Here is a 20,448-nt window from a genome sequence, read left to right as displayed (position 1 = left end):
CTCTCGTCACAGTCTTTGTTTTAAAATCTCTTTGGTCCAATGTAAGTATTGTCACTCCAGCTTTCTTTTGATATCCATTTGCATGATAAATGTCTCTCCATCCCTTCACTTTCTTTCTTTTCTTTAAAAGCTTCTATTTTTAAGTAATCTTTATACCCCATGTGGGGCTCAAATCCACAACTTCAAGATCAAGAGGTGCATCTTCAAGATCAAGGTCTTCCAACTGAGCTGCCCCTCCATCCCTTGCCTTCAATCTGCAAGCGTCTTTTGGTGTGAAATGAGTCTCTTATAGGCAGCACATAGATAGGTCTTGTTTTTTTATCCACTGTCATCCTATGTCTTTTTTTATAAATCACCCTATGTCTCTTGTTTGGAGCATTTAGTCCATTTACATTCCAAGTAATTATTGATAGATACGTATTTATTGCCATTTTGTTACTTGTTTTATGGCTGTTTCTATAGATTTTTTCTGATCCTTCCTGCTCTCTTTCATGGTTTGTTGACTTTCTTTAGTGATATACTTGGATTCCTTTCTCTTCATTCTTTGTATAACAACTACTGGTTTTTTGATTTGTGGTTACCTTTTGGTATATAACTATCTTCTGCATATACCAGTCCATATTCAGTTGATTGTCACTTAAGTTTGAACCCATCCTTTACTCCTCTCCCCACCACATTTTAGGTATATAGTATCATATTTTACATCCCCCCCCCTCATTTTGTTATGGATCCCTTGACTGATTTTTACAGAAATACTTATTTTCACTGCTTTTATGTTTGTTTGTGTTTTTTTGTAGGGCTGGTTTAGTGGTCATGAATTCCTTTAGTTTTCGTTTGTCTGAGAAACCCTTTATCTCTCCTTCTGTTCTAATTGATAACTTTTCTGGATAGAGTATTCTTGGCTGAAGATTTTTCCCTTTCAGTACTTTGAATGTATCATGCCACTCCCTTCTGGCCTGCAAAGTTTCTGCTGAAAAATCTACTGCTAGCCTGATGGGGTTTCCCTAGTGTGTAACTGTCTTCATGTCTTTTACTGCTTAAATTTTTTTTTCTTTATCACTACTTTCACCATTTTAATTACCATGTGTCTTGGTGTGGACCTCCTTGGTTGAATTTTGGGGTGATATCTGTGCCTCCTGGATCTGGCTATCTGTTTCCTTCCCCAGATTAGGGAAATTTTCAGCTATTTCTGCCCCCTTTTCTCTCTTCTTCTTATGAGATCCCTATAATGCAAATGTCATTACCCTTGATACCCTTGATGGAGTCACTAAGTTCCCTAAGACTATTCTCAATTTGCATAATTTTCCTTCCTCTCCTTTGCTCAGCTTGGCTACTTTCCTTGACTCTGCCATCCAGGTCACCAATTCATTCCTCTGCTTCATCTAGTCTGCTATTTATTCCATCAAGTGTATTTTTAATTTCATTTATTGTGTTCTTGATCTCTGATTGCTTCTTTTTTATCTCTGTGTTAAGGGTCTTACTGATGTCCTCCACTCTTTTCTCAAGTGCAGTAAGTATCTTTATGATCATTACTTTAAATTCTCTATCAGGTATATTACTTATATCCTTTTTGTTTAGGTCTCTAGCTGTGATTTGGTCCTGTTCTTTCATTTGGAACACATTTCTCTGTGTCCTTGTTTTGTATAACTCTCTGTGTCTGTTTCTGTGTGTAAGGAAACTCTGCTACTTCTCTTGCCTTTAACAGTAATAGCCTTCTGAAGAAAAGGTCTGTAGTGCCCTGCAAGTGGAGTGTCCCATTCCCTAGGGCTTGGAGCTTCAGGGAGTAAGATCTCCTATGTGTGTTGTGTGTCCTCTGCTTATGGAGTCCTGGCCTCTTTTTCCCTCAGTTCAGTTGCCTGCACAGGTTCTCTTTGCCTATTATTGGTAGTATTTGGTCTCCAGCAGGAGTGGGGCACGTTTTAACAAGGTGTGAAGTGGTCTGCTTGCAAAATGAAAAGTTCCCCTGCTGTGACTGGACCCAAGGTCCAAAAAAATGTGCAGGTAGGGAGATGAGGTATTGGTGGGGTTTGCACTGGTCTCCTGGGGGATGGGGCACACATCAGGAGCATTAAGGTCAGTGTATCTGGTAAGGGCAGATTCACCAAAGTGTGAGGGGGTGGGGCTTGGCATAAGCAATGTAGGTAGTGAGTGTTGGCTGCGCTGGTTCCCACAGGTGTCTGTTGTTTATGCCGAGGAGTTGGGAGAGGGAAATTACACCTGCCAGCCCCTTTGTTCCTGGAGGTGTCTCCCTGTGATCCCTGTGTCTCTGGGTCATGCTCTGAAGTGAGCAAATCACTCTCCCTCCCATCTTCCCCCCAACCACTGGTACTTTTTCAAGCTTCTGTATCTGCATGGACTGTTTGTCGTGCTGTCTCTTTAAGGGCAGGGACTCCACTTCCTAATGCCCTCCAGGTTCTCCCAGAGCAGAGCCTGCTGATTTTTAAAATTCCAGATTTGGGGTGTTTGGATGGCTCAGTTGGCTGAGCTTCTGATTCTTGATTTTGGCTCAGGTCATGATCCCAGGGTCATGGGACTGAGCCCTGCATCAGGCTCTGTACTGAGAGTGGAACCTACTTAGGATTCTCTCTCTCTCTCTCTCTCTCTCTCTCTCTCTCCTCCCTTCTGTGGCCATGCACTGAAGAAGAAGTTCTCAGACACCAGATTGAGCAGATGTGCAGGACTGCCTCTGTGAGAGAGCAGCAGCAGCTGGGGTCTGGGGTCTACGCATAGCCTTTATTTCATGTTTTCATTAGATATAAGTATCAAAGCATATCAAAGCATGGAAAGAGAACACAAAGGATCTTTAGACATAAACCAGACATGCACCTGCTGACTACATGAAGACATTCAGGGAGTGGGTGTAGTTTCAAGGAGTGTCAGGGAGTTACAACGGGTTTTGTATCTTAACTGTCCTCTGGGGGGATCAAGGGGCTCTGTATCTCATAATGCTATCACATTTGACAGCCTTGAGACATTGCGGATGTTTCAGTTATTGCCCCATTCACCCTCTAGGACTTACAATACATTCTAGAAATAACTCCACACTCTCCCTCTGCCCCTCTCCCCCACTGGTGTTCTCTCTCTCCCTCTCTAAAAACAAACAACACAGAAACAAACAAACAAACAAACAAACACCCCAAAATTCCAGGCTTTTAGTCCCAATTGTTGTAAGAACTCATGAAATTTGGCACCTCTTGCTTTCAAGGACAAATATCATGGGGATTCATGCTTCTCTGTTCATGGGCTCCCTGGTGTGAAAGTCTGTTTTCACCCTTCTCTGCACCACTGGTTGTTTCCCCACCATTGATGGCTATGGTCTGTTTCACTCTCAAATCGTGTCTTCATCCTTCCTAACTTCTTTGATGTGGCCTCTTCTCTACCTTTAGTTGTGGGTTTGTTCTGCCAGTCTTCAGCTTGTTTTCTGGGTTATTTACCCTGATGTGAGTGTTATTTAGTTGTACCTTTATCATGAGGTGAGCCTAGGGACTTCCTATTCTGCCATCTTCCCAGCTGACCCTACGGAAATAACCCCTTCTCTTTTCTTGACCTCAGTTTCCTCATTTTACAATGAAAAGACTAGACACAATGACCCTTGATTCTGAACTATAACGTTGAGGAGGAGGCATTTTGGAATTAGACCTGGGAAGGGGCTTGCTGGTGACATCATAAAGGGAGAATTCCGTGAGAAGACTCGGGCTTTCCTAGAAACCCCAGTGCCACAGCTTAGGTGGGAGGAACAATTCAGGAAGGAGTCTTTTGGCCCACATCTTGAGCTCTCCTCGTTCCAGAGGTCCCAGCATAGTCATGGATCAACACTCGTTGGCTAAAACAGCTCAAAATGAGGCAGACACCAATAATTTGGATGTGTTATCTCACCCCAACTCACCAAAGCCACAGCACAGACCAGGCCATAGTGGAGTCCACCACCATCGTGGGTCTCATTACCACAGTGGGTCCCACCACTATGGTGAGTCCCACCACTACAGTGGGTCCCACCACCATGGCGGGTCCCACCATCAAGGCATAGTCCACCATCATCATGGGTCCTCCCATCACATGGGGTCCCACCACCATGGTGAGTCCCACCACCACGGTGAGTCCCACCATCATGATGGGTCCTCCCATCACAGTAGGTCCCACCATCACGACAAGTCCCGCCATCATGGCACATCCCAGCATTATGGCATATCCCACCATCATAGTGGATCTCACCACCTTGGTGAATATCCAGACTCTCATGACAATGCCTCCTCTCACGATTCTGGCAATTCCCACCACCCCCGCCACCCCCACCACCATGGTGAGGCCCACCATCATGGTGGAGCCCACCACTCCACATCCCTTGCCCAGGCTCCTTCTCATGGCACTGTTCATGGTGATTACCACCATGGTAGCAGGAGACATCATGATAGGCCCCGCCACCATGGTGATTCCTATCACCATGATGAGCAGTCTCACCACCATAGGGGGTCCCACCACCATGGTGGATCTCACCACCATGGCGAAGTTTCCCATCATAGTGGGCTCCATCACCAAGGTGAGCCTTACCACCGTAAGGATTCCAACCCCTATGGTGGCTCTCACCATCACAGTGAGGTCCATCAGCATGGTAAGCATAATCTTGAAGTCCACCACCACAGAGGGCCTCTTCATCATGGAGAGACCTATTCCCACCATTCCTATGCGGGGTCCCACCAGGATCGCATACCTCGCTCCGGCAGACACCACAGTGAGCACCACCACGGCCACCATAGCAAACGCCACCGTGGCCACCATGCAGAGCGCCACCATGGTGAGCACCACCACAAGGAGCATCACCATGGCAAGCACCACCATGCTGTACGTGGTCATGATCATCTCCCTGGTGATCACCGCTATGGGGAGCACCATCATGGTAGCTCCCAAGTCTTTGGCCCACATAGGTCTCACGGTGTGGCCAGACCGTCTTTCCATTCTAGCGTGATAGCCCTCCACCCCAGCATGGCACAAATACAGCACTCGGCCTTCAGCTTGAGACGTTCCCTCAGTGTAGTGTACTCATGTGCATCCCAGATATCCAACAAAGTCCATCCTCAGGATTCCTCCTCTACAACTTCCTTGGAAACCTGGTCCGAAGAAGATGAGCAATTTCAGAAGCGTAAAAGTGAGTCGCTGCTCCCCGCAGCCCCAACTCCCACTGCCTGGCCCAGATTTCAGGCCTGATTCGGGCCCTGCACTGACCTTCGGCACATCATGAGGCATGACTCTAACCCGCACGCATATTCCATTGGCTATCCACTCACCTGGCTGTCCATCATCCATGTTTTGTTCCTTGAACGATGCACCTCTTTAGGCCATCTGCTACTTGTTCATCCAGTCATTGCCTTGCGTATGTACACTCACTGATTGAACACTTCTTCTTGTCTCGTATGGGTGCCTGGCCTGCCTGGGCCCTGGAAGCACAGAGAAAAAAATCCTGCCCTCAAGGGGCTCCAAGACTGGGGGTGGTCACTTAGACAACCAATCCTAGACTAGCCCACCATATCAGGGCAGTTACCACTGTGGATTCTATTTGTCCACATTTGCCCCCACTCAACCATGAGCATCTTGACAGAGATTGGGAACCGCTGTCTGAATGAGGGCCTTGAGGGCAGGAGGGACCTTAGCTATTAATTCACAGTCCCCCAAGCTTGGCCTCTAATGGTTCAGTAAACAGAGCAACAGCCTCACAGACAAGCAGAGAGGGGCAGGTGCCTAACTGGATAGCAGTAGGGAAGGCAGCTAAAAGGAGGGGATGTTCCAGCAGGATCTCAGAGGGAGAGGGAGAGTTTACCCAGACGAGGGGTTAGGGACGAGAATGGGGTTTTCCGTGCTTAAGTTGCCATGTGGGTAGAGAAAGGCCTGGAGGTGTAGAAGCACGAGCCTGCGAGATGCGCCTGAGTAGACCACAAATCCCAAACAGGCCGGCATCTGCCACGGAAGGGGTCAGGACGGTGGCCGCAGGACCAGCACAGGACTAGTCTACGGGCGCTTCAGTGAGTGAATGGTAGGCAAGCAGGCAGGCATGAAGACGAACCCCAAGTCAGTCTGGGAGTATGCCTCCTCCTCCAACACAGACTTGACTTTCTGTCCCCCTTATAGCCGCCAGAACTCAGCGGGCCCACAAGAAGCTGCACACCGTGGATCTCTTCTACAGGCTGTGGGAAAAATTAAGCCACCTCACTCAGCGCCTCCGGGGAATGCTTAAGAACCTGACTGAGTCCTTACCCTTTGAAGCCTTCATCTTCCTCGTCGTCAGCCTCAACACTATCATGCTCGTGGCCCAGACTTTTGCCGAAGTCGAGGTCCGGGGTGGTAAGAGTTGGGGAATCCCCTTTCACATGGAGCCGGCCATAGATCTTGTTCCAGGCCTCCTGTGGGCCTAATCTAGTGTCGGGCGGTTTGTGTAACTTAGCTCATTTGATTCTGACCCGTGGGAAGTCGACAGCATTGCCCAGTATTCAAGATGAGCCTCAGAGATTTTGCTGAGGTCAACCAGTCAGCCACAGACAGGCCCGCAAAACTGGAGGACGTGCTGTTCGTGATACAGACACCAGGTGGCGCGCCAACCCTAAACACGCCGCTTTGCGGGGCAGCTGGTGGAACCCAGGTCGCCCAGAAGGGCCCGGAGACCCTGGAATGCTGTGGAAGGGTGAGGGTGGAAAACTGGGGAAGGTGGGCCCTAGGACTCCTGGTAGCAAGGTGAAAGAAAGGCCTGCCACAGCACACATTAACTAAAGACAGAATAAAAGTGGCTGTATTCTTATTCTTACTGTGTGAAATGAATGTAATATTCACAAAAATGCTACGAGACAGACCGGTATCGTCACCGGACCAAGGTGGGTCTGCTGCTTGGTGAGTTACAGGCAGACTACACCAGGTTGAGTTAACTCACAAGGTCATCTTTATCTGTAGAAATAAGGACATCAAGGGGAATACTTTCTTTTCTTTTCTTTTTTTTTAACACTTATTCATTTTTTGAGAGACAGAGAGAGAGAGACAGCGTGAGTGGGGGAAGGACATAGAGAGAGGGAGGCACAGAATCTGAAGCAGGCTCCAGGCTCCGAGCCGTCAGCACAGAGCCCGATGCGGGGCTCAAACCCCCCAACCACCGTGAGATCCTGACCTGAGCCACCCAGGAGGCCCCAAGGGAAATACTTTCTAAAGCTGTGATTCCCCTAACAAGGGAAAGCAGACTCCTTTTACTGGGGCTGGGGATGAATATTCAGAGGAGATTTTAACATTATAATGAGGCTGAGAGGAACTTTCTGGCAACTCTCGGATTCTGTGCCGGCAGTCTTTCTCAAATGTTTCTTTTTTCGGTTCCGGCAGTTCCTTCCTTAGTCTCTAAAAGGTAAGACTGACTGACAGGTAGAAGCTTCTAGAAGTTTCCTGAATTCAGGAGATCAGTCCTGAGTTCAGGGGGTCAGGCCAGGGACGGTGTTATCACTGCTTTACAGACAAGAAAACTGAGGCACAGAGCAGTGAAGACACACAGCCATCAGGGCAGAGCCGGGTGCTCCCTGCAGGGCTGTGTGAGGTTCCAGAGGGGAGGAGGGGAGAGGGGCTAAGGTTGCTGGGGGGTGGCCCCCAGTGAGCCGCCTGTGTCCGTGCAGAGTGGTACTTCATGGCCTTGGACTCCATTTTCCTCTGCATCTACGTAGTGGAAGCTGTGCTCAAGATCATTGCTCTAGGCCTCAAGTATTTTTCTGACTCCTGGAACATTCTGGGTGAGTGAGGATGGTGTGTGTGTCTGTGTGTGTGTGTGTGTGTGTGTGTGTGTGTGTGTGTGGAGGGAGCCACGGGACTGCTAGAGGAGGCTGAGGACGAAAGCGGACTGGCGGAGGGCGTTGGTGTCGGGAGGACAGGGGGTCTGGGAGCCAGGTGCCTGGGCAGGAGTCAGTGACACCCAGCCCCCCCGCTGTGCCCTCAGACTTCTTCATCATGATCATGGCTATGCTGGACTTCATGCTTTTGCAGTTCAACTCCTTCTCCTTCGTCTACCACCAAAGCGTCTTCCGGATCTTCAAGGTCTTCAAGAGCCTGCGGGCCCTGAGGGCCATCCGGGTCCTGCGGAGGCTCAGGTCAGCTGGGCCACGGTTGCCCACCCTGGTGCGGGGACTCCGCAGGAGATGGGGACACAGGCCCGGGCAACCAGCGTGTCTCCTGTGACCTGTTTAAGGGATGGGGGATGAAGAGACTACAGGCTCCAGCCCACTTCTGATAAGCCTCCGGCCATCTGCTCAGATCAGTCATTTTCCAGAGAGGGCTGGACTGTCCCAAGCCCCCGGGCAAAACGGGGACCTCCTGCCCGCACTTGCGGTCTCCGGCTGCCGGGCACAGATCCCCACCCCTGCTCCTTCATTCGGCCTCGCTCTCAACTTCTGCCCGCAGCTTCTTGACCAGCCTCCAGGAAGTGACCGGGACTCTGGTCCGGTCCTTGCCGTCCGTCACCGCTATCCTTATCCTCATGTTTACCTGCCTCTGTATCCTGTGCTGTGGGGGCTGGGGTGGGAGCCTGAGGTGCTGCGGTGGAAGGGTTTGTAGCGGTGTGGGGGGGACGGGGGGTGGACGGGACCCTGTGAGCCTGGTTTGGCCCTGAACAGCCAGTCCTCTTCTCTGTGGTGCTCCGGGCTCTGTTCCGTCAATCTGACCCCAAGCGCTTTCAGAACATCTTCACCACCGTCTTCACTCTCTTCACCATGCTCACCCTGGACGACTGGTCCCTCATCTACCTGGACAGCCGGGCCCAGGGTGGGACAGGCCCCAGGCTGGGTGGAGGGCAGGGGTTTGGCTGGGAGGGCAGACCCCGAGGGCTCCGTTACCCCGTATGCGAAGTGGGGCTTCTGATGATGGCAGGGGTGTAGGGAGGGCCGTCAAGGAACTCACGGCTCGAACGATGCCCTCTCTCCCAGGCGCCTGGTACATCATCCCTATTCTCATGATTTACATCATCATCCAATACTTCATCTTCCTCAAGTAAGGACTCCACCCCTACTTTGCTCCCCGGCTTCACCCCCAATCCCCACCTAACCCGGGGCACCCCCGCCCAGCCTCTCCAGCCGTCTCCCCTTGGTTGTGCCACAACGAACCCGGAGGAGGGTTGCAGGGCCTCTCCTACGGCCTCCTCCTTGAGAGTACCCACCCCCACTACCCACCCCCACCATCCCCAGCCTGGTGATCGCTGTCCTGGTGGATAACTTCCAGATGGCTCTGCTCAAAGGCCTGGAGAAAATAAGGCAGGAGGTACTGAGTGCGGTGGGGCAGGTGGGCCGGTGAGGGAAGCCAGAAGGGGTGGGCACAGAGGCTGGAGGGAAGGGTGGGGGGTGTTCCAGAAAAAGGCAGACAGGGGACTCTGGCACGACAAAAGCCTTTTCTTCCCAGAGGGCAGCCCGGATCCATGAGAATCTACTGGATGACTCACTGACCGAACTCCGAAAATCAGGTGCTGGCCCTCCTTCCACGGTCAGACACGGAATTCCGGTCTCAGTGGCAGAGTTTGAGAATCTGAGACTCGGGAGAACTTACAGAGCTTAGACCTTTGGTCCAAAGAGCTCTAAGGCGATCCTCTAAAAGCCAATTAAGCGGATCGTCAATTCTTGAAAGCCCCCTTTATGAAATGACTAATTAGCCAGATTATGATTTGCCAAACAGTCATTTCTTCTTTTTTTTTTTTTTTAATTTTTTTTTCAACGTTTATTTATTTTGGGGACAGAGAGAGACAGAGCATGAACGGGGGAGGGGCAGAGAGAGAGGGAGACACAGAATCGGAAGCAGGCTCCAGGCTCTGAGCTGTCAGCCCAGAGCCTGACGCGGGGCTCGAACTCACGGACCGCGAGATCGTGACCTGGCTGAAGTCGGACGCTTAACCGACTGCGCCACCCAGGCGCCCCAAACAGTCATTTCTTCTAATAACTTATAAGGGTTATAGCGGTTGGTTTTACATGGGAGGGTTTCGACTGCCCGCGCACTTGTCCAGACCCACTCAAAGTGGATTGAGAGTAAAAATTGAAGTTTCCTGTACGTGTTCATTTTTACAAAGCCGATTTCCTGAACGATTGACATTGAGACAGTTGATTTGCTTCCTGCTTAAAGATCTTCAGAACTTTAGAATCTGAGCTCCAAGAATCCCACTCTTAGGCTCATCAACACTAGAGGACTAAGGATCCCCAGGGGTCACCTGGTCCCTCACCTGCCCCCTCCATCAGGGTTAGCCGCTCAGGGCAAAAATGCTTAAGGAAAAAGAGGAATTAGTTGGCTCAAATTACTTAGCAAATTCAGGGTGTGGGGTTTTCAGGAATGGCTGGATCCAGGACTCGAATGCTGGTCAGGAGTTGGTCTCCTTCTACCTCTCTGCTCTGTAGTCCTCTGTGTGGTTTTGTGCTTAGGGTGGTTCTTCCCTTGTGTTAGGAAAATGGCCACCTGCCACTCTAGCCCCAAATCCTTGCAAATTAGCATCCCTAGCATGCCCAGCAGAGAGGTCCTCTTCTTCCAACTGTTCCAACAAGGACCCAGAAATGAGGCTTCTTTTCTTTGATCATCTGACGATTTTGGAACCAATCACTATAGCCAAAAGAATAGGCTGTTCTGATTGGCCAGGTCTGGGTCACATGTCCTTGGAGGTCGGGGGCAGGGTCAACCCTTGCTGGATGGTGTGGACCCAAAAGGCGCGGGAGTGGTTCCTCAGGAAAACCGGGGGACTTTTTCCAGAAGGAGAGACAAACGAACAAACAAAACTGATACCCACTCTGCGTGGAGAAGCCATCTCTTTGGGGCCATCATGGACAAAAACTCCTTTAGCTAGCCCCATTTGATTTTCGTTTGTTAATGTTTATTTTTTGAGAGAAAGAGAGAGAGAGAGCGCGCGAGTGAGGGGAGGGGCAGAGAGAAAGGGAGACACAGAATCCGAAGCAGGCTCCAGGCTCTGAGCTGTCAGCACGGAGCCCGACACAGGGCCTGAACTCACTAACCGTGAGATCATGACCAAGTTAGACGCTGAGCCACCCAGGCGCCCCATCCTTTAGCCCCATTTGAATATCTCGGTGACACACAAGGTTCCTTCTACCTCCTCTCGATCCAGGCATCTCCTTGACGTTCCCCTGTTTTACATCCAGAGCCTGAAGAGGTGGTGAGTGAACATACCAAACAGAAGCAGCTCATTGAGAAGAAATTTGGGACCATGACTGAGAAGTAAGGAGGCGCAAAGGGAGGGGTGGCCATGGTCTGGCAGGGAAAGGGACATCGCCCACCTCTCTGGAAGGGGGGGTGGAGCGCCAAGGCTCAGGTAGAGCCCACGGGTGGAGGCGGAGACCACAAGTGACCTCTGCTCACCCAGAGCCATCTTGTGTCGCCAAGAGAATCCCACGAGCGGTGCCTAGAGGGCCATGAGAGCTCCTCGAGGCTGAGGACAAGCGCAGGGCATCAGAGAGGCCCCAGAGAAACAGCGATCCTGCTCATCTGTTTCCTCAAGGAGCATCCCTGACCCTTGCTCTGGGTCAGGCCCTGCGAGGGTTCCAGGGACCCAAAGATGACACGGACTAGGCCCGCCCACGGCAACCCTATTGCTAAGGACCTGTGCTGGGCCATGGAGAGCAGTGGTCGGTTAGGTGGAGGGATGAGAAGGATGGGTCGAGGAGCGGCTTGGGAGAAGGCCTGGGAGGCAGATGGTCAACACCCCATTCTCGTCGAATCAATTGGCCAATTGGTCCAGGACGGCTGGGGACTTGTGGCTGTGCTCCTGGCTGGGGGACCTCGGCACAGACTCCCGCTTCCTGGCTCCCCAGAGAACCTTCTCTCCGAAAGCTGGGCCCCCCTCTACCTCAGCCAGTCTGGCTCTAAGCCAGCCGACAGGGCAGCCTGACTCCCGGAAGCCTCCAGCCTCTCCTCACCCACCATCAGAGCTCGAGCCCCAACAGGCCCTCTGTGATCGAGCCTTTGCCAGCCCCCCTCGTTGCCTTACGGCCACTCCCACCCCGGCACATCTGGGCCTTTGCCCACACTGTCCTCTCTAACTGGAGTGTCCTCTGGCTGCCAGTGCCAGGCTCAAGTGACCAAGATTTGGGAGAACTGAGTTCCAATCCGGCTCGCTTCACCTCCCGGCCCTCCCGGCCCCTCCCCCCACGTTCCAGCAACTTGGCCCCTGGCACAGCGGACCCTTGGCACCTCTGCAACACTTTCCTTGGGGGTTTCTTGGCCTCCAGACTCTTCCCCACTGGTCCACCTCCACTACGAGTGCTCTCTGTTTGTGTTTGTGTTGTTGTCGTTCATTTGTTTTCCTCTTTCCTTTCTTAGTGGTCTTTGTTAAAAGTAGTTTGGGCTTCTCCTTCATCGTCAGCATTTAAGACCCTACAAGACGCTTGCCTCCTTTAGGCATCCACTCTCTACAGCCTCCTTCCCTGAGGCCTGCCCCGGCCCCCAGCGTAACCCCGTTCTTCTGGAGTAGGGGACCAGGAACCTTGCCTAAGCCTGGCAAACCCTCATGTGTCTTTCAAACTCAGCTCCATGGCACTTCCTCTGGAAGCCTTTTCTGATCCCCGGTACTGGATGGGGTTTTCCTCCTCGGGCACCCTCAGCACTCTGTGTTTGCACTTATCCCGAGTGTAAGCACTCAGTTTGCTTTCCTGGCTCTGCTACAGGCTGAGCTTCTTAAGGGCAAGGAGGGTTTCTTGTTCGTTTCTGTGTCCTCAGAGCACCTGGCAGTGTTCATTTATTTCAGTGTCATTTGGTGGATGGATTTATAAAACAGGCAGGTGATGAGGGCGTTGATGGGTGGGTAGTCGGCTGGATGAATGGTTGGGGAGGGGGGTGGTGAGGTGGATGACTGACTGCACAGCACGGCGAAGGGGTGGGTGGCTGGGTCCAGGGACGAGCAGGTAGATGGGGGCGCGGGTGAGCAACTACAAGGTTGGGGTGGTCGGATGAGTGAGTGGATGGCTGGGTAGGTGGGGGCATGAATGGGCCGATGGGTGAGTGGGTGCCTAGAGAGGTATGGGGTAGTTGGAGGGGCAAGCAGACGGGTGGGCGGAGGGAGGGAGGGATAATCGGGAGGGTTAGCGTCCTCCGTGGCACAGGCACGCGCGGGGCTTTTTACTCGTGGAAGAGAAGCACCACGAAAGGCCACGCTCAGAAGAGCCGTGAGGGCGGGCTGGTGGGTGTCAAGCACGAGGAGCTGGGGTGGGGGGAGGGCTCTGGCAGCCCAAAGGGCCCTGCCAGGCGGGTCAACTCGGCCCCTCCTCTGCCCCCCTCCCGCCCCCCAGGCAGCGAGAGCTCCTGTTCCGCTTCCTGCAACTGGTGGCCGGGGTGGAACATCATCAACAGAAATTCCGCTCCCAGGCATCCGTCCTGGACGAGATCGTGGACACAGCGTTTGAGGTGAACAGGGCAGGACCAGGGGAGAGGGGCCGGCATGGGAGGACCCCAGAAGGCCAGGCATGGGAGGCTCGCCCCCAGACGTGCCCCTAAGGGTCACAGGGGCAGGCGAGAGGACAGAGGCCACTACTGGCTCAGTCGGCCTCCCATCCTACCCCTGCAGGCTGGAGAAGAGGACTTCAGGAAGTGACCCCTCGATGGAGAGGGACATGGGATGAAAGCCTTCGGCCTCTGGCAAGCTGCCCACCAGGGTGGGCCAGGACAAGTTCCTACCTCTGCTGGAGTGGTTGTCGGGCCCACAGGGCTGGGCCCTAACAGAGTTTTAAAACCCCAAGCGGCTCTGTGTCCTCCCTGGGTAAGCCAAGGCACAGGGCAGGGGAACTGTGTGCACTGGCGGGTGTACGTGTGTGTGTGTGAGTGTTGTGTCTGACAGGCGCTGTTCTTGGTCCCCTCCAGCCCCCCACCCCCACCCCCAGGGCCTGCATCCTGGCTTGGGCCCACAGTGCATTAGCAGCAGCCAGAGAGGTGACTCGGAAAGGGGGCCGGGCTCGGTGCTGGAGGGGTGAGTGGGCAGTCACCTTGCTTCGGGGAGGAAGGTCCATCTGGCCCCAGAGTTGGGAGAAAAAGAACCAGCTGGAACAGCCCCTGGTTGTCAGGGCCTGGGGGATCAGTAGGTTCCAGAAATAGGGGCTCAGAGTCCAGGAAGCCGGGCCTACCGAGACCTTCAGAATCCAGTACAAGAGTGCCGACCTGATGGCGATAACATGCACTCAGAGGTCAGAGGTCATTGCCATACCCTGCCCTGCCTGGGGTCACATTAAAGAACCCAAGTGAGGGGAAGCAGGGTGGAGGCTGTTCAAGTCCTCCTGGCCTCAGGCTATTGGTAGGAGTGCAGGTGGGGGTGGGTGGGAACACAACGTATGTGTATATGTGAGTGTGTGTGTGTGTGTGTGTTGAGGGGATAGATGAGCCTCTGTTGGAGGAAAGCAGAGAATGAGACTAATGGTCGCCCCCACCCCCAACCCTGCCTGGTCTAGGGCTTAGATGAGTTCCCCTACTTTCAGCCTGAACCTGGGCAAAATGCCCAGAGCCCGTCCCCATGGCCTTGTTGGAGGTAAGGCTCTGACCCAGGTCCCCAAGGGCCTGGGCCCGGTGCCGGAGACCTAGTGCTGAGTCAGGCTCAAGCCCAGCCTTGGCACTTCACAACCGGAGTGGGGCGTTGCACCGTCTACAGCAGCCACCTCGTCCCTGGTAGAGAGAGGCCAGGGCACAGTACGGGCTGGATGGGGTCAAGAGCAGGATGGTTTTGCCAGTCTCCCTCCCCCTCCACCACCTCTAGGCTGGGCCAGACAGAGGTGAAGACTCCAGGCCCTCAGGCAGAAGCAGAGCCTTACTCCCTGGCCCGGCCCGGGGTACCGCCTGGCCCGAGGCCCGGGAATAGACTGTGCAGACGAGATGCCATCTGGGATCTGGGCACTGATTCCGGGGGTGGAGAGGCCACCTGGCAGATATCCGCAGGCCTCACCTCACCCACCACCTCACACATTCATTGAGTAAGCATTTCCTGCCACTTCCCCTGCCCAGTGTCAGAGGCTCCTGCTAGGTGGCCCACGGGAGCCCTTCCAAGCGGGGCCGACCTCCACACTCCATGGCCCTGGGCTGTCTGAGCTGTCTCGTCTGACAGGCTCAAGCAGGGCTGAGGTTTTCCGTTGCACCCCTAGTTCCCGTCAAACTCAGCCCCTTCGCTCCTCAGTGTTCCGTGTGGAAGTTACCTCTATTTTCCGCCTCCCCATCCCTACCCCTACATAGCCTCTGGGAGCAGAGGGCAGGGCCTGGCACCCGGGGCTGCTCCTCATTCGGTCCTAGCACTGGGCAGGGGGCTGGAGGCAGGCACGATGGGGGCGGTGAGGGACAGAAGACCAGGGCAGGGGCATTCCCCAGGTCCACAGCCACCAAAGTTCAGCCCGCCAGGGCCTGCTGGGGCCCACACCTAGTGCTCCCAAGGGATCTAGTTACTGCTCGTCCTGTTCCAGGCGTGTGCGTGTGCGTGTGCGTGTGCGTGTGTGTGTGTGTGTGTGTGTGTGTCTGAGGCACAGCTCCCGGTGGGGGATGTGGGTCTCTGGGGTTATGTGTTTGGAGGTCTGTATACATGTCCAGGCTGCTTGGGGTGGAGGGTGTTACTTCTGTGTGCACCTGTGTTTCTGGAGCATCCAAGTGTGTATTGTGGTTTGTGTGTGTGTTAAGTGTGTATATAGTGAGGACGAATGGTAGCCACATATGCAGTTGTGCATAAAATGTTGCAGTTTCGTTTTCTTCAAACGACATCAAATTGCCTCTGTCCCCTCATCCCTCCTGTGGGCAGATGTGACCTCAGTCCCCTTGGGGCTTCCTGTCCGTCCCCTTCCAGGAGTCTTGCCTGGGGCAAAGCACTGGGGAGTCCCTCTGGCGTATAGCCCACAGTGTATACTTGAAAGCCACTGTCCCTGCCCTCAAGGTCTCATGGCCTGTGGGGACTCTGCCATCTCTGGCCCACGTGCGGGTATGGGATTGTCACAGGCTGGGAACTCTGAGTCCTGGGCGGCGGGGAGTGAAGCACTCAGGAGAGTCCAATGTGAGAAGCCGGCAGCACTTTATTGTGACAGATACATCCATGGATGTGTGCCTTCCGCGCTGCACCTGCTCCCTCCGGTTCCCGTGCCTGAAGGGGTCTAGGTGATGGTCACACAGTTATGCTTTAGAAGTTGGGAGGAATTCTGCCAGGGGACCACCAGGATCTCGAAGTCACAGCGCAGTTTCTGCAGGGAGAGAAGGACAGGTGGGTGGGGCCCCAGGCCTGACTCCTGGCAACTGCCATCCTTAGCCTGCGACGCTGTGCTCTGGGGTTCGAGAGCGGCGGTCACTGGCCCAAAGGGACAATGACTCAGATGGCCGGGACCAGATCCCAGATCTTGCTAGCCCGCTCCTGTGAGGGAGAAGCCCCAGTCTCCTCCTCTCTGTACCCCACCCTGGCCTGGTGAGTGAGTCATCCAGGTGACAGGGACAGGTTCAGCCAGACATCAGCCTGGCCAACCAGACCAGTTCGGGCCGGACAATCGAGGGCCTTGGGTGCTGGGCAGTGGGGTGCGGGGCTGTTACCTCCTCCTGCACGCCTGTGGCCAGGGGGCAGGTAGTGACATCTACGCCATCGCCGGTGGCCACGTTCTTCCGGCAGGCTGTGCTCCCCATCTCCAGGGTCAGGTAGTACTTGATGCCGGCCACCAGCTGGGGAGGGAGGGCAGGAGCGGGTGAGGGGCACCGGAAAACTACCCCAGACCCAGACCTCTCCCCTCTCTCCACATTCGGCATGCTGGGCTGGGCCTCGGGATTCAGACCCTGGATGGGGAAGTTCTGGTGGCGACCCCTGGGGAGAGGGGCGGAGGCCCGGGCCACACAGGAAGCTGAGACCCAGGTGTGCACATGTCCTGAAGCCCACCGCCCCATCTCCCCCCCCCCCCCCTCCTGAGGGGGGGGGGGGGGGGGGGGGGGCTACCGTGAGGCTAGTGAGACAGGGCTGGATCCCGTCCACTGAAAGCTGGATAGGTCGTTCATAATGAATTCTTGGCATTAATCCGATTTAAAAAAATACATCGTATGAAAATGTCCCCATTACTCTCGTGGCACCCCCTCAACCTGGCCACCGGCTGCAAGCCCTGCTGGCCTGGTGGGAGGCTGCCTCTCGCCCCTGACCCGCCCGCCCGTCCACACCTGACTCTGGGCCTTGAGGATCCTGGTGTCGCGGAAGTAGTAGAGGCTGTTGCTGCCCATGTTGTAGCTGGCCACGGCCGCCTGCGCTGCCTTCTGCACCTGCGGGTCACTGAGTGACAGGTTCTGGCGTTCTCCGACTCTGCGTTCCGCCGGGCGGGCACGGGCGTCACCGGGCAGCGCCAGGAGGCAGAGCGCGAGCAGGCCCAGGCCCAGAGCCCGCGAGAGGCTCGGGGGCGCCATGGCCACGGTCGGTCGTCAGTGTCAGGCCCTCGGGGGCGCGCCGTTTTTATAGGCTAGCGGCCCCGCCCGCCCCGCCCACCCCGCGGCAGAGGCAGAGCCGGGGAGGGATGGGAGCCTGGGCGATCTGAGAGGCCGCCGTCCTCGCGCCAAAGGGGGCAGTCCATGGCCCCAGCATACCTGTGTCCCCCGCGATGCTGCCCTGCCCTCCAGGGACACACCCAGTTCGTGAGGGAAAGGACCGTGACAGCCCCCGGCAAGTGCCACCATTCAAACAGTTTCATGGAAAGCTCGGCCGGCATGAAATACCCACAACCACTGGCGAGGTCTTACTATTGCCACCGTTTGCTACCTGTGTAACCTGGAAGGAATGCCTTAATCGCTCAGTGCCTCAGTTTCCCTCTCTGTAAAATGGGTTGCTGTGAGAACTCAACAGGCAAAGTGCTTGGAGAAGCCCTGGTCCTATAAATATGACAGGAAAGGAGACCAGTGCACTGAGCTGGGCACCGTTTGACCCTCCCGGCCAGCATGAAATGGGAATTGGTAATGTTTCCACCTTACGCAGCGAGCCACAGGACGCAGAGGGGAGAACGGATTTGCCCCAGGATGTCAGCTAGTAAATAGTAAGTGATGATGCTGGCTTTTGAGCCCAGGCAGTCGAACTCAAATCTGCGCTCTCAGGCCACGCTGAGCCCAAAAGATGAAGACGGGCCAGAAAGAGGGGTGTGTGTCGTACCAGCTCTGCCGTTTACTGGCTGGTGACTTGGACAAGTCCCATGGCCTCCCAAGGCCTCTGTGTCATCATCGAGGATAGGTGACCACTCTTACCTGCTAAGGTTACACTGGCATTAACACCCGGGACTGGGCCACCCATAGGTAAACTGTGCGTGCTGGAGGTAGCAGCCAAATAGGGCACTAGGAGTTTTTTTAGAAAAATCTGGTAATCCATGAACAGCACTGAAGCAGCTAACACGGGAAAAGTCTGAATCTTGGTGGACTTCCTTATTTGTGTTTTAGAGTTCAGTGTAGCTTGTACCTTAATCACGAGTTGTGGGGGGTAGGGGTGCATTTTGCTCTGAGGCACTAAGACCTTGTTAGTGCTTAGGGCCTCCAGGGATCTCGCTTGGGGCTTGTAAGGGGTAGTGGGTTATAGTACCTGACAAACCGTTGGGGGCTATTACGATGGTGAATATTACGAGCAGGTAGAATTCCCGGTCGGTCGCAGAATCCCAGGGCCAGGAAGGGCCATGATGTCCTCCCAGGGAGACCCAGACCAGCTGCTCCCCACCCCCTCAGCCCAGCTGTGAAAACCAATCTGGGATTCCAAGGAACAGTCACACAGTCACAGGGTAGGCTCAGGTGTCTGCCTTAAAGGGACAGATGCCCGTTTGTGGGAGAGCCGGCTCACTTGTGGCTCAATGAGGCAGAAACCCAACCTGAGAGAACCTGGGAGGGGGTGGAGTAAGAGGCTCAGGGCAGAGGAGGGAGAGGCAGCCCCAGGGGGCCAGGAGCCTCCCCAGGCTCTCCCAGTCCTGCTCTGCCATTACTCGGAGCTCAGCCGTGGCCACACTTACCTCCAACAGCTCCTTGGAAAACTAGCCAAGGCCTCGTCTCTGACCCACCAAGGGCCGGTGGGTCCCTAGCTCGCTGCCCCCTACCCTCCCCCTCACTCCTTTGCACCGGTGCGAATGAGTACCACAGGTTGCAGCACAACCTAACGGTCTCCAAAGATCTTTCACCCACTGGTCTATCCTAAGCACTCTTAGGTAGTATGCATCGAGCTTGTTTTCCAGATGAAGAAAGTGAATCAGAGAGCTCAGGTCATTTGTCTAGGGTCACACAGCTAGAAGCGGTGTCTTGGTGGGAAAAGAGGGATGGGGAAGGCTAAGTAACAATTGCTGGGCTTCTGGTGTGTGCCGAGCCTTGCACCGGGGCCTCGACACACTCTCATCCTCATAACTGCGCTGCGGAAGCGGTTTTACTAGGGAGAAATGGGGGAGGTCAAAGGAAAAGTGTCAGGGGTGGAGCCCAGTGCGTGCCAGCGTCCTGGTGCGTGAGTCCTGGACGTGAGTCCCACGTCTCCACGGGGATATGAGGTCTGCTGTGTAGGCGGAGGCTCCCTGGAGGCAGGGGGACCCCAAAAGGATTTTCCCAGGGCTGGGTCTCATCTGGAGAAGAGCCCTCGGCCTGGGCTCCATCCTGTCGGGACCACTCTGGCTTCCAGAAGGAGGCATGGGCCAGGTGTGAGCTCAGGGTTGGCCCTCCCTACCGGCCACAGGGCACAGTCTTCATTTTTGCTGTGGCCCAGGGATCCCAATCCAGGTTGCCCGTGGCACCACCCTCTTGCCTCCGGCCGATGGGTCTTGCTGACCAGGGTGGGCTCTCGACATCTTCACCCTGGGATCAGGCTGCTCAGGGCCTCGGTGCTGCTCCCAGAACCCTCTTCCCTGGACTTCCAGTTGGGCCACGGATATTCCCTCCCCCAGGGCTTCGCTCCCCTTGCCCTAAGCACATCTGAGAAAAGAGACGTTAAGGCAAAGAAAGCTGAGATCCAGGAAGCTCCCATTGGTGGAGGAGTGCCCCAGAGTGCCCGGGGCTTCAGGTTCATTAGCTGGTTGAACCTTTACCAACCTATACCAGGTGACAGAGGAGAGAAGTCAGGCTCAGAACAGTGAGCAGCTGGCCCCAGGTCACATGGCAAGTCGAGGAGGCCCTGATTCAGAGGCGGGTCTGCCTGGCTCCTTCAGGCTGTCAGCAGTCGAGGCCACGAGTGACAGTAGAGAGAGCCTTGGGTCCCTGAGGGGGTGTGGGCAACGGGGAAGGGGGTTGATAGGCAAGAACGTATCCTCTGAGCCTTTCACACCGTCTGGGCTGCTACTGGGCCAGAGTGGGGAGGCGTGTCTCAGGCTGGGGTTCATCCCGTAGCCTCCCATTTCCCTCCGGGGACAGCAGGACCCCTCCCGGACTCCAGAGCGTGGAAGCTGGGTTCACCCCAAGCTCTGGCCACATCTGAGTACTCATAACTAGAGTGGCCGAGCGGGTCAAGCTCTGGCTGGGTACCGCAGGGGAGGGAGGAACAGG

The 20,448-nt window shown here is 54.8% G+C and overlaps 2 protein-coding genes across 2 annotated transcripts; one reads left to right on the top strand and one right to left on the bottom strand.

The window, feature by feature from the left end:
• The first annotated feature begins 3,707 nt into the window (after positions 1 to 3,707).
• CATSPER1 (cation channel sperm associated 1) lies at positions 3,708 to 13,717 on the top strand. The gene is made up of 12 exons (XM_040465902.1): positions 3,708 to 5,143; positions 6,121 to 6,333; positions 7,635 to 7,748; positions 7,952 to 8,102; positions 8,413 to 8,504; positions 8,629 to 8,772; positions 8,934 to 8,997; positions 9,192 to 9,264; positions 9,403 to 9,463; positions 11,133 to 11,208; positions 13,275 to 13,389; positions 13,550 to 13,717. The coding sequence occupies exons 1-12, from the start codon at positions 3,805 to 3,807 to the stop codon at positions 13,574 to 13,576; spliced, it is 2,469 nt and encodes an 822-aa protein (XP_040321836.1). The 5' UTR covers positions 3,708 to 3,804; the 3' UTR covers positions 13,577 to 13,717.
• A 2,279-nt stretch (positions 13,718 to 15,996) lies between these two features.
• CST6 (cystatin E/M) lies at positions 15,997 to 17,394 on the bottom strand. Its single transcript, XM_040465903.1, has 3 exons — positions 17,131 to 17,394; positions 16,522 to 16,647; positions 15,997 to 16,181 (listed from the first exon to the last, which is right to left on the bottom strand). Exons 1-3 carry the CDS (start codon positions 17,368 to 17,370, stop codon positions 16,095 to 16,097), a joined length of 453 nt encoding a protein of 150 aa, XP_040321837.1. The 5' UTR covers positions 17,371 to 17,394; the 3' UTR covers positions 15,997 to 16,094.
• Between the last annotated feature and the right edge of the window lie 3,054 nt (positions 17,395 to 20,448).

Source organism: Herpailurus yagouaroundi, unplaced genomic scaffold (assembly GCF_014898765.1).
Source record: "Herpailurus yagouaroundi ecotype Mexico unplaced genomic scaffold, PumYag 569, whole genome shotgun sequence".
Taxonomy (NCBI): domain Eukaryota; kingdom Metazoa; phylum Chordata; class Mammalia; order Carnivora; family Felidae; genus Herpailurus; species Herpailurus yagouaroundi.
The sequence above is the reverse complement of the archived record's forward strand: the minus strand, read 5'-3'. Positions and strand labels throughout refer to the sequence as shown.